This window comes from Plutella xylostella, chromosome 27 (genome assembly GCF_932276165.1).
Source record: "Plutella xylostella chromosome 27, ilPluXylo3.1, whole genome shotgun sequence".
Lineage (NCBI taxonomy): Eukaryota > Metazoa > Arthropoda > Insecta > Lepidoptera > Plutellidae > Plutella > Plutella xylostella.
In genome coordinates this window covers 5,819,080-5,842,017 of record NC_064007.1, presented here as the reverse complement: position 1 = coordinate 5,842,017, position 22,938 = coordinate 5,819,080, and the positions used below count along the sequence as shown (strand labels likewise).

The window sequence follows — 22,938 nt, the reverse complement described above, 5'->3', positions numbered from 1 at the left end:
TTGTTATTTTATAACTACGCCTCCATCAATATTTTTGATTATAATTTATTTTTGAGCAAGTAAATGAAGTTGAAAAGTACAAAAAAACTTCGGTAAATTCTAACTTCAGAGAAACGTCACCCATTTTCTTAGGGCGGATGTGACGTCAAAATGCTTTATATATCAATCTCAGAATAATAACTTCTTTGCGTTTACGGCGGAAGTTAAATAAATGTCAAGTGTAAACAAAGAAATGTTAATGTCACCGAGTGTTTGCGATGCTCGTTGTGATCAGATACGATGGATCACATAAAAATTCTTCCAATAGATCCTAGCCTCCTATAACCTCTCCACTTCTTGTTTGATATGCTTGTTTGTTTGCAAAGTTTAGGACTTTTTATATTTTTTGTTGGTAGTGTATGGGCTGCCACTAGTTGTTCTTTTGTAATGAGGCGTAAACAGCCATTCGCTAGTCAACGAGCCACTCAAATATGCTCCATATTGCAACACAATAAAATTAATTTTGTATTGTAAGTATTATGACATGAACATGACACAAGTTGCTCTTTCTACTTTTAGGTTATAATGGCAGTCGTTAGTCGTATATTTCAAAAGTTGTTATTTTTTTCTAAATTAAGTTATGGAAGAATTCTCGTAATCAGAAGAACTGGAAACATTAAATTTATTACGCAGTATGAACGAGTAAACTGTGGCCAGCTGCGAAAAAGTTTTTATTATAAATAAAAGATAATATGTATGTTATACGTTATTATTTTTGTAGAATTAAATTCTGGGATAATCATGTAGCATGTGAAAGAAAACATCGTGAGGAAACCTCAATATTTAGATTAAGCACATTTAGATATGTGAACCCACCAATCCGCAGTGGACCAGCGTGGTGGGAAATGGTCCAAGCTTAGGAAGGGGGTTTAGACCTTTGAGATATGCACAATGGTTCCATTCAAGAGAGCCAGGTGCGGGTTCTTACACCCCCACAGATAATAGAATAGAATGACCCACTAACCCTAGCCTCTCTTACTGAGAACCAAAGTTACAGTAAGTACTTACATACAATACAAATATTACTTTATATTCACACACACACACACACACACACACACACACGCACTCACGCCTTGTACTAATGTACTCCCTTGCGGGGTAGGCAGAGGTGCATTGCTGCACCCACTTTTCGCCAGAGTGTTATGTTAGTCCCAATGTAATAGGGGGCGGGCCTATTGCCATTTTACGGGCACATCCAAGACCTGAGAACAAATATCTGTGTTTAAACAAATATCTGCCCCAGCCGGGAATCGAACCCGGGACCATCGGCTCAGTAGTCAGGGTCACTAACCACTACGCCATTCGGTCGTCGGACTTTATATTCATATTGCCATAATAGCGTAATATTGTGTACAAAGGTCCTCTGGTTTGCGCGCTCCCATTTCAAAAGAGCTACTAGTAGCTATTTACGAGCACCCATTACAAAACAGCCACTGGTCACACTTTATTACCATTACAAAACAGCCACTGATCACACTTTATACACTTCCTTTTTCGTTTGTTACCATGACAACATTGGTTTGTTGAAAATACAAAAGTACTCTGTGATTACTTGATTAGGTAAAAAATCTATGCCGATGATGCCGACTGACGGGACTCATTATTCTGAGCCGTGAAATTAAAAGATTATGACGTCACACCAGCCCGCCATCCTGACGGGAATTTCAAAGTGGTCGTGATGGTTGTAATTTTTTAACTTTCTTTAAAATACCTTAAATTACTTATTTTGGCGTTGAATTTTTTTTTGCTATAATAAAGTGATGTAAAACTATCCAATAAAAGTATTAAAAAAATTTATGCATATTCCCTATTGAAACCGGCAATAATATAACCAAAAACCTTTATTCCTTCTTCCAGGTAACAATGTACTGCTCGTTCGAGACCAAACGCCACCTCTGTCTCATCATGGAGTTCGTGGAAGGCGGCGACTGCGCTACACTACTGCGCGCCGGCCCGCTGCCCCCCGACATGGCACGACACTACTTCGCCGAGGCTGTCCTAGCCGTGGAGTATTTGCACTCTTATGGGATCGTGCACAGAGACCTCAAGCCCGACAAGTGAGTGTGTGCCTGTGTCCTGTGTCCTGTGTCCTGTGTCCTGTGTCCTGTGTCCTGTGTCCTGTGTCCTGTGTCCTGTGTCCTGTGTCCTGTGTCCTGTGTCCTGTGTCCTGTGTCCTGTGTCCTGTGTCCTGTGTCCTGTGTCCTGTGTCCTGTGTCCTGTGTCCTGTGTCCTGTGTCCTGTGTCCTGTGTCCTGTGTCCTGTGTCCTGTGTCCTGTGTCCTGTGTCCTGTGTCCTGTGTCCTGCCATAGGACTATGCTACCCATAAGCTGTAAGCGTGTGTTTGGATAGTCAAAAGAAGGATCTCGCTAAAATACCGAGGACTACCGACAGAAGACAGTGACGCGAAATACATTGTGGCATCGTATGTGGCAATTTGAAGCAATTCATGCTCTGTAATTTTGCTATATATTCTCTGATGCTCTATACTCTAACAGATGTAAAATTTAAGGTGTATTAATTAAATTACCAATTTTGTTACAGTTTGCTCATCACTGCAACTGGCCACATAAAGCTGACCGACTTTGGACTCAGTAAAATGGGTCTCATGTCGTGTAAGTATCTATTCCTAAATTATACGATCATAGGCTATGATGTATGTCCCTATGATGACCTAATCTTGCCGTATTTGTAGTTCTCAGTAATCTCAAGAATATCTTTATCTACATTCCATTATAAAATCTATGCCTTCTCCTTCTGTCTGTCTGTATACTGTCAAAGGAAATTCATTTAATACCGACAGCTTAAATTTCCTTTGTGCAACTCAGTGTAAACACTTTTGACTTAGATATAATGACTAAATAATTGATTATTTTACAGTGGCGACGAATCTATACGAAGAGTATGCGGACCGCGAGGCCAGGCAGTTCTCGGATAAGCAGGTTTGCGGGACGCCCGAGTACATCGCGCCCGAGGTCATATTGAGACAGGTAATATACAATACAATAGTACAGCGAGTATATTGTATACTCGTATACTACAATAGTATGAATACCCCCCCGTTGTATAGTCAACTCCGCGGGGAAGCACTGGATGCGGGCCGCCTCCGATCGGACAAGGTGGAAATCATTGGGGGAGGCCTATGTTCAGCAGTGGACGTCCTATGGCTGAGATGATGATGATAATGATATACCCATTGTAACTCGCAGTAGTTGTGCACGAGCGGTTTTCGTAGAAATTAGTGCATTTGTGTCATATTTATATGTCTGGGATGTAGCCCAAGGTATGAAACCTGCTTAGTTAGTCCCTAAGGCGGTATCGAGGGCGCTTTATAGCCCGAGGCACCAAATTATGGCATCATCCGAAGTCAACACTGCGCTTTTCGTTACGAACACCATGAAAGTAAACATAAAAACGCGATGTCTTTACCATCTCCCGGGCATTTGAAGGCATGCATGGGGCCGAAGCCAACATGCAGAGGCCCGTTTGACAACACTAATCTATATGAAAATTATCCAATGAAGGAATAGTGTATTTCAGTACCCGTATCATGAAAATTCGAGCTAACGAATAGAATCGAATGCGAGTGCGACTATTGTCAACTTGACAGCACTTTCGAACACTTTTTAACTTTCGAATGAGTTTCGAAAAGAATGACCACAGAGTACATAATATTATTCTGACAATGACCTATGGAATGATAGCTGTCAAACTTTCGCAAATCTGTACACCGCTATACACCGCCATTTTGTTGTTGACAGGTTGACAGCACTTTCGAATAGACTATCGAATAGAATGTGCTGCGTTTTTTCCGGATAGCTCTACAGATGTTAAATAGATATAAGATCTGTATAATGTTACATGTTTTTAAATAAATATATTTTGAATATCATTATACAGGGTTACGGCAAGCCGGTGGACTGGTGGTCGATGGGCATCATCCTGTACGAGTTCCTGGTGGGCTGCGTGCCCTTCTTCGGAGACACTCCCGAGGAGCTGTTCGCGCACACTGTCAACGGTAAGTATGCGTTTGAGATATACAGGGTGTTGTAAATTATGTGGAATAGTAGGTTCAGGTCAGGTTCAGGTGCGTTGTTTCTGAAAAGTTTGGAGTAGAACAAAATGTTTTGCAGAGTGACCCCCTGAGTCACCCTTTTCTTCATACTGTACAATTTTTGCAAGACCACAATGATTACAAGGTGACAATTTTTAGTAAGTAGGTATTATTTTATATATTTTTTTTAGTTCGTTGGTCACTAACATTAGCTTTAGTTAAAATGTTACTTACATTTTCTATGGATATTATTATTTATATCTGCAATAAATGAATTGAATACTATTTTTTTATTTTTTGTTTATCTTAATATAACTTTATAATGATACGTAGTTTGCGTCCTGCAGTAACAATAAAGTTTACCTATCATGTTATTTCCTTCCCCCCCAGACGACATCGAGTGGCCTTCAGAGGACGACTTCCCGATAGCAGTGGAAGCCCGCACGATAATCACGGAGCTGTTGGCGCGCAACCCGCGCGACCGCCTCGGCACCGGCGGCACGCATCAAGTTAAAGTGAGTACAATGCTAATGTCATCTTCTCCCAACCTAACAAGGGTTGGCTGCAAGAAATATAAGCCCGCCTTTGTGCATTGTCAGCTTTCTTTTAATGTTCTGCTCTTTTTTTGTAAATTTACAATGTACAATAAAGATCGCATCGGACATACGTCCAGCAGTGGACTGCTATAGGCTGATGATGATGATGAATAAATTGTTCATAAATAAATAAATAAATGCGAAGGGGCAAATGTTGAGTGACTTGTGTCCCTGAAGACCTTATACGACTTGTGATCTACTGATTTGTGAAAAGAGACAATCGATGATGATGTTTTAAGTATATGGTCCGGGGAGACGAGTTGCTTGACTTTCGATGATTCCTAGTGGATACTTTCTTTGTTCATTATTATCAACTATGACCCAATAAATAACCATGTGATCTACATATTTTAAAATCGCCTATTTATTCAGCCTAGTAGCTATATGTAGCCCTTTCGTAACGCCTGTTCACATTGTGTCTGTTTTCGAACTAATGCAAATATTATGTTATAATCAATAGTAATAAGTAGAAAAAATATTCTGCACATACATAAATAAACTGTTAAAAAATCAATAATAACAAATTCATTCTAAACAACTCATCATTCAGAGCTTACTTTTCTCTTACTAGCCAATAAATCTCACAGCAAAAATAAGCACTCATTCAATCTATCTTGATCTAGCGTTACATAACCTTAACATAACTCTATGTGGCCTTATGTTTTACTAGACAAAGCGTGAAGGAACCATGCAATCGTCAACTTCGACGATAGAGGATGAAATAGTCGCCACATACTATACACAAGACATGCCGAGTGTGAGCCCAAACACATTATACAATGTATATCAATGTTGTCACAAATAACATACTGTATATTTTATTGTATAAATTGTAAATATACTGAATGAGGTGGCGGATATTATTCAAATTACATGAAATGGATCAAGTTTGTATTTTTTATATGTAGACAATTTATATGGCAAATAAATGGGAATAGTGTATGTAACTCTAAAGAGAGTTCTTTAAGGCAATTTTAAAAGTATTATTTAAATAAATGTATTATAATAATTATCTGTGAAAATTAATTAAAAAAAGAAACTATACACCAGCAACAAAAAAAGTCATTATTTAATTTCATGTTTATTTAATGCATGCTGACCAAAAAACTGTTATTAAATTACTTATTACTTTCCACAGGAGCACTTATACTTCTGTGGTCTGGACTGGAACAACCTACTGCGGAGAAAAGCAGAGTTCATTCCTCAACTTGAAAACGATGAAGACACTAGCTACTTCGACAGTATGTATTCCATTATTTCCTATCTTATGACGTAGTGTAGGACGCCCTCAGGCTAGTTGGGGTGACAACTTGCGAAAGGTTTGGTTGGTAATTATTGGATGCGGAAAGCTTATACAGGGTGCTGCAAAAAGGATATAATATAGATTCTGTAGCCTAATAGCCTGTAGATCGCATCCAGTAGCGTTCTTTGTGAGACACCCAGCAGTGAACTGCTATGTTGGCCTTGATAGCGCATTTTGCTATAATTTGCAGGTTTTGTGTGTCACATCTAAATTTTGCCCATAAGTGGACCCTGTCACTTTGAAAGACTTACTTAATACCATCTCGTCTCCCGCAGGCCGCTGCGACCGCTACAACCACAGCGAAGTGGAAACGGACGAGGCGGGCGGCTCCGAGGGTACTACTGACGAGGGCGCGGTGTTCGCGGCCTTCAGCAGCACCAGCCCGCAGTGGCGGCGGCAGCGGCACTCCGCCCTGCTGCAGAGCGAGAAGGTGAGGGGAATGTTGAGGATGGGAGTGGTATGCTGAAAAAGAAAGGGGATGCTTGAGGATCTAATAGAAATGTTGAGGACGGGAGAGGAATATTGAGGACGGGAGAGTAATGTTGAGGACAGTAGAGGAAACTTGCCAAGGATTAGTGAAGAAGTTAGAGGTTAAACTTGAAAATCTAGTAAAAAAGTTTCGGACGGAAGAGGAATGTTGAGGACGGGAGTAGAAACTTAAAAATGTTGATGGATGGATGAAGAATTATGGTTAGTTAGGTTCTATTGATAAGGGTGTAGTCCTAGAGTCTTAGAGTCTAGACCTAGCTACAAGCACAGCTCGTAGAGACGACGAGGCGGGCGGCTCCTCGGGCGCCGCGGACGAGGGCGCGGTGTTCGCGGCCTTCAGCAGCACCAGCCCGCAGTGGCGGCGGCAGCGGCACCCGCCCTGCTGCAGAGCGAGAAGGTGAGGGGAATGAAGAGGACGGGAGAGGATACTTGAGGATTAGTGCGGATTGTCGGGAAAAGATATAGGTAGCTTGTGGATCTAATAGAAAAGTGTAGGACAGGCGATGAATGTTGAGGACAGGAGAGGAATGTTGAGGACAGCATAAGAAACTTGAGGATGAAGACAGGACAAGTGAGGAATATTGCTAAATACAGAGGAAGCTTGAGGATGTACCATAATTGTTTAAGACAGCAGTAGAATTAAGAGGACGAGAGAGGAACGTTGATGTCGTGAGAATGTTGAGGATGAATGAAGACCATAGCATGAGTCGGTTGGTTAAGAGTGTACTATAGATGCAGTCCTAGACCTAGAGTACCTAGCCCTAGCTACAAGCACAGCGAAGTCTCTACCTAGAGGCGGGCGGCTCCTCGGGCGCCGCGGACGAGGGCGCGGTGTTCGCGGCCTTCAGCAGCACCAGCCCGCAGTGGCGGCGGCACCCGCCCTGCTGCAGAGCGAGAAGGTGAGAGGAATGAAGAGGATATGAGAGGAAACTTGAGGATTATAGAGGCGGTTGGTAAAGAGGGTACCACTGATGAGGACGGAAGAGGCAGCTTGTGGATTATGGAGGCGGGTGAGTAAGAGGGAGCTATTGATGAGGGTGCGGTGTTTGAGGTATTTAGCAGCACCAGCCCGCAGTGGCGGCGGCAGCGGCACTCGGCGCTGCTGTACAGCAAGAGGGTGAGAGAATAGAAGAGGACGGTTGTGGACGGTAGAGAAAACTAGACGACAGTAGAGGAAACTTGAGGACGGTTAAATCATCCGTCTGACAGGCCACGCTTCACACTTTACTTTGTTATGTCACCATTCACTTCACACTCGTGTTTTCTTCACGATCTTCTGCTGAAATGGCGTTCAGCAGTATATAACTAATCTTTCTCTCATAATAATTATGATTATCATCTTCCACAGAGCACGGACAGCTGGCCGGGCACGCCCGACAGCGCGGGCCCGCCCACCACGCCCACCGCGCCGCTGCATCATCACCCCAAGTGCCCTGTAAGTTGTTCGGTTATAAACTATACAGGGTGTTGCAAAAAGGGTGTACTAAGCCGAAACCTACGTGTGCAGCATGTTATATCTAAACCCGAAAATATAATCAGAAAAAAAAAATCATCTGCCATAGAAACTTTGTTGGTCACCCTTGTCCTTTTTGCAACCTCCTGTATTACAAAATAGAGTCTAAAACTGTCCATTCCAGTCGTGATATTCTTAGATAGTTCGATCCAAACAAGTAGGCAGATAGTCCTGAAGTTTACAGTTTTTGTAAGGTACAAAAGTGTATCCAGCTACTTATGCAGCTTATGTAAAACTGACGAACCGTCAATGTTTCAATGAATGAATAGGCGGTTTCAGATTGACCAGTTACTAACGTAGCCATTCCCTCTAACCTCTCTCTCTCCACAGGTGATAGGCGCCAGCACAGCCACGTCCACGGCGGAGTCTTCCCAGACGGACTCTGACGACGTGTCGCCGGGCGCGCGCCGCCGCCCCCCGCCCCGGGCTGTCGCGCATCTAGAGACGTCGCATAGCCTGTATGTAGTACCTAGTACCTACCCAATCATATTTCAATTGTATTGCCTTTTTTCCGTACGATAAATGTTTCGGCAAATACAGAAAACATCCAATCACAAATACCCAAAAAAGCCAAGTGACCTAGCATATGCTGCTACCCCACTTGAATATAAACAAAGAAAGAATCGGCATAGCCCTGCCAAAGTTGAAGCTTGCAAGGTTTGTTTCAGTACTTGTAGATGTCCTTATTCCTTAAATAATTCATAGATTCTAAATTTCCAAAATATAATGTTCACCAATCTATCAATTCACAGCACGGAAAAGACAACAGCGGACAAGAAGAAAGAACCCAGCACGACCGTCAGCACGATAGACAGAATAGACAAGATAGACCGAGTAGACAAGATAGAACGAGTAGACAAGATAGACAGAGTGGACAGCCGGAGCAAGATGCCGCCACTGGTCAAGTCGCTGAGGAGATCTGCGAGTACTTCGGGACTGTCGCTGGTTATACATCCTGGTGAGTCTTCATCATCAACCATACATCAGATCCAAGGACCATTTAATAACATGAACTAAAAGATGAGTGAACAGTGCGAAGATGGTAATTTTGAATCTGACTTCCTTGTTTAATCAAAGAATCTTAATAGGAATCTATCATCATCATCAGCCTTTAATGATGCACCACTGGACAAAAGGCCCTAAACACTGTCCTAGGCCTTCCTCATCCAGGCACTACCAGTCCCACGCTATCTCCCCACTATCTAGTAAATTCTTTACCAGGCCAGGAATTTATGTCCGTAAAGCACCCGAAAGGTTAAATGAGTGTAAAATGTGACATTAAAGAAACGACTAAACGTAATAAAAATGCATTTCCTTCTACCACAGCGGACGACAGCACGCTAAGCGGCGGCCTGTCGCCGTGCGCCGGCAACACGTCGTCGACGAACTCGTCGCGCGACTCGTCGCCGTGTCGCGACCCGCCCGAGCCCTTCGCGCTCGCCTCGCACTCGTAAGTGACTCACGGGTGACTTGCTGACTGCCAAACTGTGATAAAAGGCAGTCTACGGGGCCTTAGGGTAGTTGTCCCGTAAATAATAAGTTGCCTGTAATACTCAGGTATAATGTAGGAATATTATGTTTATTTATTTTTAAAACTTTCCTTTTTATAATTTAGTGTACGTAGGTACATGGTCTCAACAAATTTCGACCAATGCTGTTAAAATAAACTAACGAACGGTAAATTACTCATAAAGAAATGACTGACACGTTTGAACACCGGGTCATCATTTTACTCTTTGTTGTAACTGTAAACTTTGCTAACTGTATAGCTATTGGTAAATGGTTACGTTATACTACTATGCCATTAGCATAATATTCGATGCCAGTACTTTACTCACAACTACATTCTCACTTCTAGGTTGATCCAGAGTTCCAAGCCTCCCATAGTGGTGCGGCGCGGGCCTCGCGGGTTCGGCTTCACCATACACACAGTGCGAGTGTACTACGGGGATACGGATTACTATACTATGCACCATTTGGTCTCGGTGAGTGTCTACTACTCGACTTTATTCAAGTGAATGTATCGGGCTCGCAAATAAATAAATACTGTGGAGTTACGGATTAGTATATTATGCACCATTTGGTCTCGGTAAGTGTCTTATTTATTCCAGAGTTACTGTATAAGGCCCCGTAAATTAATATTACGCAGGAACCTTGTCGAAAGTTGACGCGACGTAAAAATGACGTTACCAGAAAAGTGCAGATAAAATCTGATATTTGACGTTTTATGAAGCGCCAGCGGTGAAAAAAAATTATGACAAGGGGCAATAGCATTTCACGTCATATTTTGAGATAGTTGGTCATGGAACGCAGCGCGGTGATGGAATTATCTTTGGGTAAGAGTCTAGTTCATGATTCACCAAGTGAGAAACAGTAGTTACTGAGACAAGCCCCCGATCGTGGTGCGGCGCGGGCCTCGCGGGTTCGGCTTCAACATACACACCGTGCGAGTGTACTACGGGGACACGGATTATTATACTATGCACCATTTGGTCACCATTTTATTCACGCTAATAAAGATAGAAAATGAATATGGTGAATTTTCAAAGCTAAATTTCTCATCATTCCTCATGATATACCGATTATATGAGTAATGAGTATAACTGTTTGTAAGTTTTATTTAAAGCTTTATTTTATATGCGCTATTCTCGGCAAGGCAGATGTTTGCTTCAAGACAGATATTTTTACTCGGATGTTAAAAATGTAGTTTGAAATCACCAAACCGCCCGTCAAGTGTAGAAATTATGGCAATACAATCCAGTATTGGAGGAGGCTCATGTCCTACCGTGTATTTTTACGGGATGTGCGTGATAAGCGTGCGTTGCCTTAATATAATGTAAATAGTACCTAGCTATTGTAATGGTGAATAATGAATGTATGTGTGTTTCCAGGCGGTGACGGAGCAGGGCGCGGCGTGGGCAGCAGGCCTGCGCGCCGGCGACCTCATCACGCAGCTCAACGGGGAGGCAGTGCAGGGGTTGTTGCACACACAGGTCAGTCGCACTATACTCAGGTTCACGGGAGATGACCAAGCTGATGGTTGTTCATTTTTCATTCTACATTATATCACAAGGTTATGCTGAGTGGTGGTGTTACTTTCTGTCTTTTGAAGACAGTGGGCAGGGAGTGTGTATACTTGGTGTTGCCTGAAGGAAATAAATAAGTAAAAATAATTTTATCAAAAGTGGTCAACTTACCTAAAACTCTACGTAAAAAAGTTTGAAAAAAAATAATATATTTATATGAAGCCAAAATTTCCACTGATATGCCAAACCTGATTCTTCATCCATCATTTATCAGTATCTAAATTGTGTCGTATTCCGCAGGTGTTAAGGTTGCTGTTAGCCGCGCCCCACGCTACGGTCAGAGCTACTCCGCTGGATCAGACTACTATACAGGTAAAAATAATCAATCATATTACTGTCAATAATGCAAAATACAAGCGTGTTACGTAGTCACATTCACAGCTAGACATAATTTCCTGAATAAAGTGACACAAAACACACACTTGTACACAAAACTGCGATGCTACGTCACATCGCAAAAAAAAGCGGCAGTAATCAAGATTTTGCCCAGAAAAACTATCTAAACCGTCGCAGTTTTTAAACAGTTAGTTTTATGTACAAGCCTTAAACAGCCCTAGACGACGCGAGACATTTCATTTCTCCCGAGCGCCTACATCTAATTCAGGTGGCAAAGAAATACAAAATAAGCTATTCCGGTGCGAGCGGTGGTAGCTTAGTCGGGTAAGCGCTCGCTTCTCACGCCAGAGATGCGGGTTCGATCCCGGCGCTGACATGTACCAATGAGTTCTTTTAACTTAAGTACAATGTATACCATCGCTCTTACGGTGAAGGAAAACATCGTGAGGAAACCTGCATATCTGGATCTAGCACATCTAGATATGTGAACCCACCAACCCGCAGTGGACCAGCGTGGTGGGAAATGGTCCAAGCTTAGGAAGGCAGTTTAGACCTTAGGGATATGCACAAAGGTTCCATTCGAGAGAGCCAGGTGCACTTACACCCCCATAGAGAATAGAATAGAACATAGAAAGCTATTCCGGTCCAGGCAATAACAATTAAGTTTAACATTCTAGGCGGGCGGCAGACGTCGCATGGGCGGCGGGCGGCGCGCCTCGGCGCCCCCGCGCCCGCGCCCGCGCCGCCGCTGCTCGCTGTTCCGCCGCATCTCCAGCAAGAGAGCCTCGCAGGAGATGCACCAGGTATGTTACTAAATACAGACATAGTCGCATGTGGTCTAGGAGTCATAGCTTTACACTCGTCCGGGTTTCACGCCTAGGTGGAACCATCGATTTGTGTTTTTTTAAGTATATTGTATCTAGGTTTGGTTAGGACATCGGAGGCGTGTGATATTCAGTATAGGTATGATAAGATAATGATCTCCACTCCATCACTCTCTCATAAGGTTGACCGATACGAGAACGTAACGCAGCAGTTCAGGCGCAGCACTGAACATTTCACATACCCATCGATTTTTCCACTTAATTAAATATGAATCGCGGCTGTTGAAACGCAAATAAATGACCATCACTGAATACTTAACTTCTTACGGTTAAAGAAAAATTTGCAAGTTTTTTTTTACATGTTATGTAGGTATGTTTTGATGGCATTAGCTTTTCCGGAAAGTTTTCCTTAGGCCACTAATCTTAAATATTCATCTCTCAATCCACAGATAGTGTCAGGCGCGGCGGCGGCGGCGGAGTGCCCCCCCTCCCCCTCCTCCCCGTGCGGAGACTCCCCCCTCGGTGCCGCGCATCTGCACCAGCGGTCAGTATATAAAGTAGTATAAAGGGGGGGTGGAATTAGTATAGGGGGTGGTATAGAGAAATATGCAGATAAAGAAATGGTGTGAAAATGGCCGCGGCGAAGTGTTGACACTTGACAGTTCTTAGAATAGGGACGGGTACAATTAGTCCCTACACCATTTTATATAAGTAGACAATAGGGACGGATACAATTAGTCCTTTAGCCATTTTCATAATTATAGTTTCTTTAACTGCGCGTGTTATAATGATCTTATATTTTATATTAAAAACAGAATAAAATGTATTTTAGAAATACGTAAGTACCTACAAGTACAAGCAACGTCAACGAAGATTCGACTTTAATAGCATCTTCAACACAGGATTGCAAGATAAGCGATATTTTTGTCCTTTAAACTTATTGCGAACTAATTACTCCACCCCTATTTCCGTAGAACCACACTATTCTTCGTACCCGTAACTAACAACTGTATCAACCCTGCAATAGTCATCCACCGCCAAACTGTTAATCAAAATCGACCTCTATCTGCCACCACGTCAACCCTTCTTAGTCTTATAATCATCCACCACAAAACTATCAATCAATCAAAATCCACTTAAACTAAACCCCACAACATCCATTCTCCCTCACACATCATGTCACCCCCAGGCCGTCATCCCTCCACGGCCTCAAACACAAGCTGGTGGCGGGCTCGGGCTCCACGGAGGTGAGACGGGCGTCGCTGCAACACATGCCGCTGTCGCCGCTGGCTCGGACGCCGTCGCCGCAGCCGCATAGTCCTACTGGGTAAGATATTGGAGCGGGTTTTTAAATAGAAACGCTGGTTGATTTATGCCTAGTTTGACCATAGCCTGTAAGATCATAAACACCTCTGTTAAATTGTAATGTCATGAATTATTCGTCATCTCCATATTGAATTATTTTCAGATATGTCAAAGGTCAAAAACTCAAAGGTCAAAAACTAATCCCTTGTTATGATCTAACAGAGTATGGTGAAAGTTCGGCTTAGGTTAGGATTTGTAGGGTCTTATGGTGCGTTAAAGGAACTTTCTGGAGTGACGTAGGTATAAACTGAACATTACTTAAATATTTAGTTTGATGCACGCTGGGCAGTCGGCGACTGACATGTCTGATAACTGGCTGGCTAATAATAATAGTTAATGTACTTGGAGAAGATAACAGGTGCTAATGGAACATCATGGAATAAGTTTCTTCTCGGTCCTTTTGTTAGGTACAGTCAGCAAAATATATATGTATACCACCTCAGAGGAAACAGTTTAGGCAATTTAAAAATCTGCCAGTCATAAATAATCATTAGAATTTATAGTAAAAAGTCATTAATTTATATTTCACCCATAAGTCTCAGTATCAGTTTGCGTTGAGGTTGGGTCATTACCTTTTTTGTTGACTATGAATACTGACTTCATACTGGTCTGCCAAGTAAGTATTATATTTGTAGGTATAACAAGGTAGTATTACAACTCTACACTTACATCGATATTTCATATTCTTCTACATGTTTATAAACATTTTCATAGACACTAACAGTATTTTTGTACAATTTTACAAGCTTTCCCAAAAATCCACGGGAAAAGTACGTATTTACATAGTAATAATTATAATGTTATTTCATATATTTATTGTTGTCTTTTGTCTTACCTTTTTAGGTCAAAACTACCACCATTATTTTCCGGGACCATTTCTTCAGTATAAAAGATAAAGTAACTTTTCGACCCCTTTTTTAAGTACAGAGATTTATCCTTTGGAATGTATGTACAAAGTTTTTGAGTTTGTCCCCAAAATTTATAAAACAACCGAATTAAAAATAACCCCAATTTACGCGTTCTTTGTCTATGCCATAACATCTGTGTTAACAAGACATTTTGAACAGTATTTTTACTAACAAATGATTTTTGTAATAATCATCACGATAAGATAGACCTGCAAAGTAAAATTTTGCTATGAAGTGATTAAAAAAGCAAAACTTTGCAAGTTTATTTCGGGACTCATAATTATACACCTACTGTGCTTTATTCCACTTGCGCATCCCATATTAATTGTCTAGGAGCAAATTTTTTAATTGTCAGATAAATGTTATCTGATGAATAAAATTGTTACTGTCACTGGGCTGATTTTTCAATAGTCAGATAAACGGTATCTGAGGAATAAAATAGTTCCTGTTACTGTCTCATACAAGCATTCTGTCGCGACATCATCAAAATGATTCTCCAGATAACATTTATCTGACTATTGAAAAATCAGCCCAGTGACAGTAACAATGTTAGACAGTAGCAAGTTTACAGTTTCATTATTTGTATGTGACGGTGTAAGGGCCTTATCTAATAATTACATGTTATCATTGTATCGTTGTACCATTGCATTGTGACTGTATCAAGATTGTTCTAACGGAAGCTAAATATTCTGTGATGTATAATCTTATGGACTTTAAAAGTTCCATCGAATTTCTAGTGTTGCAAGCATAAATTTGAAGCTATTGCTTTGAAGTCGTTAAAAAGTTCCATCGAATTCCGTGGCGCTATTGTTGCACAAAATGACAGCTTATCTTTGAAGCTAACATACCAATCACAACCGCCGCCTTAACATCTTAATACAGCCACAGCCAATCACCGCCGCCCCTCACACGCCCCTCTCATTTCCACCAATCAACAGCCGTGTGGAGGCGCGTAGCCCCTCCCCGCTCTGCGCCAGAGATTGTACCAGGCGGGCGTGGGCGCGGCGCGACCCGGCGTCGCCACTGCTGCGACGCGCCTTGTCGCCAGACAGGTATGAAGAGTGGTGTATGCTGTGTGTCAGTGTGTAGTGTATTAAATTACCTTTCCAATGGTATAAGTTATGTGTTGATACGATGTCTGGTTGTCGAGTTATGACTTGCTGTGTGTCTGTGTGTAGACGGGTAGATTACCTTTCGAATGGTGTAAGTTACATATGTGCTGGTAGGATGTTTGGTTGTTGAGTTATGGCTGGTTTTGTGTGTGAAGTATGTTGAATTATGTTATATATCAAACCTGCCTGTCTAGCTTGGAGATTATGGTAGTAAACTTCCTATGGAGGAGGCCTACGTCTAGCAGTAGATTATTTTTGGAGTGTGTCAGATTGTAGATAATTCAATAAATTTACTCGTTGTAAATTTTTATGATGTTTGATTGGTTTTGTACATTCACTTCATTTGATTTGCTACGTGTATAGCTATTATATTTAGTGCTAAATTATGTTTGTATTCAGTTGATTGATGCATGCTAGTTATGTTTTAGTAAAGGGCTGCTAATAAGTCCCTACCAATGGCAGCTTGACAAATTGTAAGTTTTAATTTGAATGTGTTTTTCTTTCGTTTCCATTCACTCCATGTCATGTCATGGCGCACATTTCTGATCAGCCACCCTGTGATCGTGTATTGTTTATTTCATCTTTCTGCTATTATGTGTTTCATGCTTAATATACCTATTGCACAACAGTATTGTCTATTTCAAATATTTCGTGCTTTATTTCAGTACTTTTAACGTTTAAATATAGGTAATGTAGATACTTACTATACTAGTGTATAAGTATAACTAGTGTTTAAAACGAAATTTTTGAGATTTTGTAGGAGTTTGACTGCGCTAAACATCCGTTAAGTACTGCCTAAGTTTTTGTGGTAATGCCCTTAGGGTCTAAGTTTGTCAATTATATTCTAGCTAGATGATTATGACGTCATAGTTGTGCTAAGGTCAGTCTTTTTTTATCAGATCTTTTACTTTCCGAAACTTGAAAAGCCCACCAACTCAGCATTTGCTAACTTACCCCCCAGACTGCACCCGCGCTCAGCCGAGAGCAAGTGCTCCATCTCCCCGCTGTGCTGCGCGGGCACGGCGGCTCGAACCCGCGGGGGCTCCGTGTGGCGCCCCCCCGCGCCCCCCACGCCCCCGCCGCCCTCCGCCGACGACCCCCTGCCGAGGATAGCCGAGGAGAAGGACTCGCCGACGCACCATGCTAGGAATATCAGGTTGGTGGGGCTAAAAGATACAATAAGATAGATACTTTTGTATCATCGGGATCTTTTTTTCGACTTCGAAAAAAAGATCCCGACGAATTGAGAACCTCCTCCTTTTTTTGAAGTCGGTTAAAAAGGAGGTTTTCACGAAGTATGAACGTTTTTTTTTATTATTACTATTACACAGGTGCTATGAGTTTAGGGGACGTTTGGTTATAAATAATAGATGGTAGATATTAACTTCACTTATGGGAGACGACTGATGTGCGTCACCTAACCAATGCTGAACTAGCACACAACAATGTGGCTGTCCCTACACTCGGGACGTGTGGCGCCCCCCCGCAGGCATTTTATGGTAGTGATGCTGAAGGCATATATATATTATGATATATAGGTCAAAATGATGTACTAGTTACTACAGTTTAATCTAGCAATGTCATAAAACATAACGCTAAATTCTTTGTTCGGAATTAGACTTTATAATGTCTGCTAATGGTTGCTTTGGATGGATGAATACACATAGCACTGGAGGGAACGATACTATGGCGGCTTAGCTGCATAGAACTGTGGTCGAAAAGCACGATAAATCTCATTCTGATACTTAGTTTTGGCAGTATACAAATGAAATACACTTTTGATTAAGCCAATTTCCTAGAATGCAACACAACTGCTCGAAATAACCCCGTCATGTACCTAAACATAAACGGATCATTTAACTAACCAACTATTCCCTCAACAGTAGAACACCAGGCAAGCAGACCACGCCCTCCATCTTCACATCCTCGCCCAAAACCGGCGCGGACAAGGCGAGAGCGAGAGAGAACTTCGACTCGAGCGCCTCCTTCGCGTCTCTCTCTCTCTCCGACGACTCGTATCCCATGGCCGACACGTCCACTGAGCTGTCGAAGATCGATACTACGCTGGATCAGAGTGTTGGTGAGTTTACCATGGTTATGTTGATTCGTAGTTATCGAGAGATTAGGATATTGGATTTGCCTAAACTGTTCTAATAACGACAACTTATCAAATGAAGCCTGTAGCAAGGGACAGCCAGTAAGGAATACCAGATGAAAGCCTCTTCATCATCACCATCATCACGACCCATCACGTCTCCACTGCTGGGGTACGGGTCTCCTTCCAAAGAACGAAGGGGTTTAGGCCTAGTCCACCACGCTGGCCTAGTGCGGGTTACGATTACTGAAGCCGAGCTAGACTACGGGCGCTATCGCCTCAGCCTCTTAAAGTCATAATTAATTGACAAAACTAATAATAAATTTATCTTCCCACAGATAAACTTACATTAGACGACAGTCGCTCAAGCATAGACTCCGCTGCGACATCTGACGAGAAGTCAAAGAAACTGAACAACACACAAGAGTCAACCCAGTCAACAAGCGAGCCCCAAGCGAAAACACGCAAGAAGTCAGACGCAAGCCTCAAAGATGAAGACTTCAAACGAGACAAGAAGAACAAACAGGATAAACCAGAACTGAAGAAACAAGACTCGTTCAAAAACAAACCTGAACTCAAGAAACAAGACTCCTTTAAGAAGCTTGAAAAAGCCGATTCGAAAGAAGAAAAAACGATGCCCCAAATACAAGAAGTCAGTCAGAAAGTCGAAGAGAAATCTGCGAAGTCAGAGACTAAAATAGAGAGAGTTGGTTCTGTTAAGAAGACAGAGTCTAAACAGGAAAAAGAACAAAAGAAAGCGGAAAAAGCAGAAAGCAAGAGACAGGAGAAGATTGAGTCCAAGAAAGAAGCTAATAAGAAGAGTGAAGCTTTGAAGAGACAAGAGTCTGTTGATGCTTTGAAAGTAAGTTTTCCATTACATTTTGATCCAAAGCTTTTATTACATTGGCTAATAACTAATACCGCTATGTAATGCAAATGTGCTGTTTATTTGAATAGGTACTAAGCAACGATGTTTGTGTCAATACATATTGAAAGTCCAACATCATCGTCAGCCTATTTCACCATTGGTTTAACAAATATGTATAAGTCCATCTGAATCTCACAAAATAGCAAGAGGAACATCAAAAATCATTGCGCTTGTTTTAACTGTCTGCTAAAATTTAAAAAAATGGTGTCCATAAAACTAGATCTTCAAGCTGTCTGTGTTTAAACCGGCCATTAGAATTCGCCCATTAGTAGTGTCCCATATTATGTGTCTCATCCCCCACAACCTCCCTGCAGTCACCAGAGCCCCAGGAGTCGTCGGAAGGTCGCGTGAAGAACAGCATGGTCAGCAAACTGCTGGGGGTGATGGGACGCAAGGGACGCGATGACGACGACGGCAAACACGCGAAGAAGCAGGACAAATATGCCAAGAAAAAGGTAGGATGGTGTTTTGTTTTGTAGTTTTATAGGGTAACGGCAATAGTATATTGTTACCTAAGGGGTGAAGGATGCTTGTTTAATTCCGAGACGGGGTTTGGCGATATCAATAGCGAGGGAGCTAATGAGTTCGAGGAATTCAATAAGCTAAACATTGTGATTTTCATAATGTTTTTCTCGACTATCTGGAGGTTGGGTAGCTAGACAATTTCTACTTCAGACAACTTCCAAGTCTATTAGGGTTAATCAACAAACACTTGGCTAATTTAAGAGGGCTCTACATCATCAGCCTATAGCAGTCCACTGCTGGACGTAGGCCTCTCCAAAAACACGCCACTGGATTCGATCCACAGTGTCTGTAAAATCTATAAAATCCATCTTACGTTAATATTTGTTGCAGGGAAACCCGCCAGCCAACCCACCTCAGGTACCAGGCAAGCAGCCGGACGCAGGAGCTTCTTCCGACAAGAGCAACGAAAAACCAGACAGCATCGACGACAAGAAGGCGAGAAAGGGACGGGGTCGCGCCTCCAGCTCATCTTCTAGCGAGAAGTGAAAGAGACAAACCTATGTCAATTGTTCAGATTAAAACCATTTCGAAATTCGAACGCGCCGCCTCGACGCGACTCTGTTTGAAATAAGAATTTGAAATATTCGTTCTTCAAATCTCTTTGGAGTGTTCATGTGTGATTGCAAAGAGGTATAAGAGGTGAAGGTAACCTTTTTCTCGTGTGTTAGTGTGTTTTTGAATAATAAAGTAGGTAGTGAATATCATTGTAAACGGATAGTTTCATAAGTGATATTTACTGCGTAATGTCTTGAGATATGTGATTCAGAAGTTTTGAAATAAATAGGTGTTCAGTGTTGTGGATTTAATATATAAAAAATCGCTGTAAGCTTCCTTTAGACTGTTCTAGCATTAGTCATGTTTAAAAGATCAAGAGTAAATTTTCTTAATTTTTCGTATCTTGATCTACAAACGCTTATTCAGTATTACATCTTTGAGGCGTAATTCAGTTCTAGTATTTTCTTTATAATTAGCGAAATTTAGAAAAAAAAACAAGCAAAATGCGCTGTCCTATTCGGTTGTAATTATTTATAGCAAAATTATATTAATCTCAATCTAAAAATTAATATATAATATAGGAACGCGGTTACATAAAAAAGGCAAAGGGATATTATGATTTATATTCCTGTATGTTTTTTTATAACAAGTTAAGGCTGTAGCTGGTATATTTTGGATTTTGAAGCCAATTTTAGTATAGTTTTAGTATTTAGAATGTTGTATTGTGATATTTTTAATTTAGCCTTTAATTTTTAAACGCAAAATGTTAACTACTACTCATGCTTTTCTTAGCTGTTTTACTACTATTTGTTAGCTGTTTTTTCTTCCCATTATTAGTTAGTGTTTGAATGTTTACGTTTTCTCATATTTTCATTGATTTTATAAAACTGATGATAGTTATTTAGATTTTAGCTACCCAACACATTCCATATAATTTTAATAGAGTGCCATAGTTTTGTTTTTGAGCTTGTTTTTAATTTACTGTTTACATAAAACAGCTTACGTACAAGTTTTCCGTTACAATTATTATTATCCATACTATGTTCGTTCGTTTCCATTTAAATGAGTTGGTTTATACAGAAACTAAGTTTTTTTCTCTCGTTCATCTTTAATAGTTCTGTATATTTACTTCTGAACACAATTATTACGTAAGAACCTAACATGCAAATATATTACTTGAATGTTGTTTACTACTGGATCTCTTAGTAGTAGTAGGAAGCAACTCAAAATTACTAAAATATGATTTGTGAACAATGTACACACTTAAATGTCTAGGTTAATCTGTGCATTACTAAGGGTACGTTACCTTAGTATCTAAAGCACGATTATGTTTTGTTCTTCAGCCATTCAAGCATTTTACAGATGAACTAGAAACTGTATTTTATTCATAAATAATATCCTATGTAATATCATTTAATAGTTTCTTATTTATGTAATATTTTCATTACCAGAATACTGTAGATTTATGTACTTACCTGTATTATTGCCTTGACTGAGGGTTATTCTGAATACCTAATGGATATTGCAGACATATCGACTTGGGAACGGAAAGTGCATACATCATCTTTTTGTTTGCTGGGCTTACGATGGATTCTAATAAATAACTTTCTAGAAAATCATACGATGAATTCGTTCACATGCAGATATGTCAGTGTTAACCAGAATTAGATCGAAATTATCGAATCGGATTATCGGGAAATGAAAATGTATCGAGACTTCAGATTTTCAAATATACTGCAGTGCAGATCTATTATTTAATACATTTGAAAAGGTGTACTTTTAAGTTTAAAAAAATATATTATCTTGCATACTTTCAATAGTCCTCGCTTATTGTTGTAAACGATCGATTTTACACTTGTAAAATTGAAATTATGTTTAAGTGCCTACCGGTAACTTGTAAATTTTTGTAAGGTTATAAAAATTTGCAAGTCATCTGGCTGTTATTGTTAGGATTCAAAGCATGCTTCGATACTTTAATGCTAAAGTAAAAACTGTATAGGAGACTAATATTCTTGTTTCAGACAGTCGGAACTCACTCTTACCCGTTAATCTAAACTATGGAATGGAACCTTAAGCCATGTCATTTATGTAACATTTTATTTTAAATTAATTTTATGCATGGTAAAACAGGGTAACATGTAATTTTACCCAAGGTAAAATATTATTTTAACGCGATTCGCCTCAGCGAAACAAAAATTTAATTATGATTTTGATTACAATTCACCAGACCAAAACGTTACAATGAATTTTACGTAGATATATTTTGTGCATAATACTTACTAAAATTATTTTGGGGACCATGGCTTTAAAAGTTTATGTATGATTTGGCTAACTCGGTCGTTTTGTCACGATGAATTTGTAGTATTATTTCTGATTTTCTTGCGCCCGCCATACTAACTAACTGCAGATTGTAATGTAATGTAGCTTAGATTTAAAACCATAAATGTGATTTATAAATAGAATTAAAACTGTCTATACTAGTGAGTGGGCAAATATTTTCATTAGAATAATCTGTGTATGGATTTAAACGAAAATAAAGTCATGAATTAACTGTTCTTAATTGTTATGTTTTCATTTTTAACCCCAGACGGAAAAAAGGGTAGTTATAAGATTAACGTGTTCTGTGTATCTGCCGGTGGTAGGGTAGCTCCCACCGGTTTACCGCCACCGCAGCTAAACCGATTTTAGTTTTCTTTTAAGGGTAATAAGTCATAGCTAATGTTACCCCAAGTTTTCCAATCCATCTTTCATAAAAATCTGTTCAGCCTTTTGAAGATAATCTGCCCTTTTCTAGTGGATGAGGGGATCTGACTAACTTTCTTATGTCCAATAGATTCAATATTTTCATTTTGTCTCCGGTCAGTGGCAACCGCACACTCTCCTGTCATTTGTTTCATCATTGTGACCGATAGAGGGTGCTGCTCTACGTTATAATAATATGCAATAATACTTTACACTGCACTATTCTATTCTATTCTATTCTCTGTGGGGGTGTTAGTACCTGCACCTGGCTCTCTCGAGTGGAACCTTTGTGCATATCCCCAAGGTCTAAACTGCCTTCCTAAGCTTGGACCATTTCCCACCACGCTGGTCCACTGCGGGTTGGTGGGTTCACATATCAAGATGTGCTAGATCTAGATATGCAGGTTTCCTCACGATGTTTTCCTTCACTGTAAGAGCGATGGTATACATTGTACTTAAGTTAAAAGAACTCATTGGTACATGTCAGCGCCGGGATTCGAACCCGCATCTCCGGTGTGAGAAGCGGGC

General features: G+C 40.7%; 1 protein-coding gene across 9 annotated transcripts in view; it reads left to right on the top strand.

Moving 5' to 3' along the window:
- Nucleotides 1-22,228, top strand: part of LOC105387780 (microtubule-associated serine/threonine-protein kinase 3) — a 67,646-nt gene extending 45,418 nt beyond the window's left edge. For 5 of the 9 annotated variants that reach the window (XM_048630748.1, XM_048630749.1, XM_048630747.1 and 2 more), the window contains 24 exons: nucleotides 1,900-2,099; nucleotides 2,584-2,654; nucleotides 2,920-3,029; nucleotides 3,940-4,057; nucleotides 4,484-4,608; nucleotides 5,828-5,930; nucleotides 6,268-6,422; nucleotides 7,830-7,916; nucleotides 8,325-8,452; nucleotides 8,747-8,952; nucleotides 9,321-9,444; nucleotides 9,853-9,979; nucleotides 10,886-10,987; nucleotides 11,321-11,392; nucleotides 12,094-12,219; nucleotides 12,690-12,784; nucleotides 13,430-13,567; nucleotides 14,352-14,375; nucleotides 15,452-15,565; nucleotides 16,587-16,781; nucleotides 17,509-17,705; nucleotides 18,059-18,582; nucleotides 18,963-19,103; nucleotides 19,504-22,228. In XM_048630748.1, coding sequence (XP_048486705.1) covers nucleotides 1,900-2,099; nucleotides 2,584-2,654; nucleotides 2,920-3,029; nucleotides 3,940-4,057; nucleotides 4,484-4,608; nucleotides 5,828-5,930; nucleotides 6,268-6,422; nucleotides 7,830-7,916; nucleotides 8,325-8,452; nucleotides 8,747-8,952; nucleotides 9,321-9,444; nucleotides 9,853-9,979; nucleotides 10,886-10,987; nucleotides 11,321-11,392; nucleotides 12,094-12,219; nucleotides 12,690-12,784; nucleotides 13,430-13,567; nucleotides 14,352-14,375; nucleotides 15,452-15,565; nucleotides 16,587-16,781; nucleotides 17,509-17,705; nucleotides 18,059-18,582; nucleotides 18,963-19,103; nucleotides 19,504-19,659 — 3,438 coding nt within the window. In that variant the 3' untranslated portion in view covers nucleotides 19,660-22,228. The remainder of the gene's footprint in view (nucleotides 1-1,899; nucleotides 2,100-2,583; nucleotides 2,655-2,919; nucleotides 3,030-3,939; nucleotides 4,058-4,483; nucleotides 4,609-5,827; nucleotides 5,931-6,267; nucleotides 6,423-7,829; nucleotides 7,917-8,324; nucleotides 8,453-8,746; nucleotides 8,953-9,320; nucleotides 9,445-9,852; nucleotides 9,980-10,885; nucleotides 10,988-11,320; nucleotides 11,393-12,093; nucleotides 12,220-12,689; nucleotides 12,785-13,429; nucleotides 13,568-14,351; nucleotides 14,376-15,451; nucleotides 15,566-16,586; nucleotides 16,782-17,508; nucleotides 17,706-18,058; nucleotides 18,583-18,962; nucleotides 19,104-19,503) is intronic. The other 4 variants (XM_048630752.1, XM_048630750.1, XM_048630751.1 and 1 more) reach the window with 4 other exon arrangements.
- The last annotated feature ends 710 nt before the right edge of the window (nucleotides 22,229-22,938 follow it).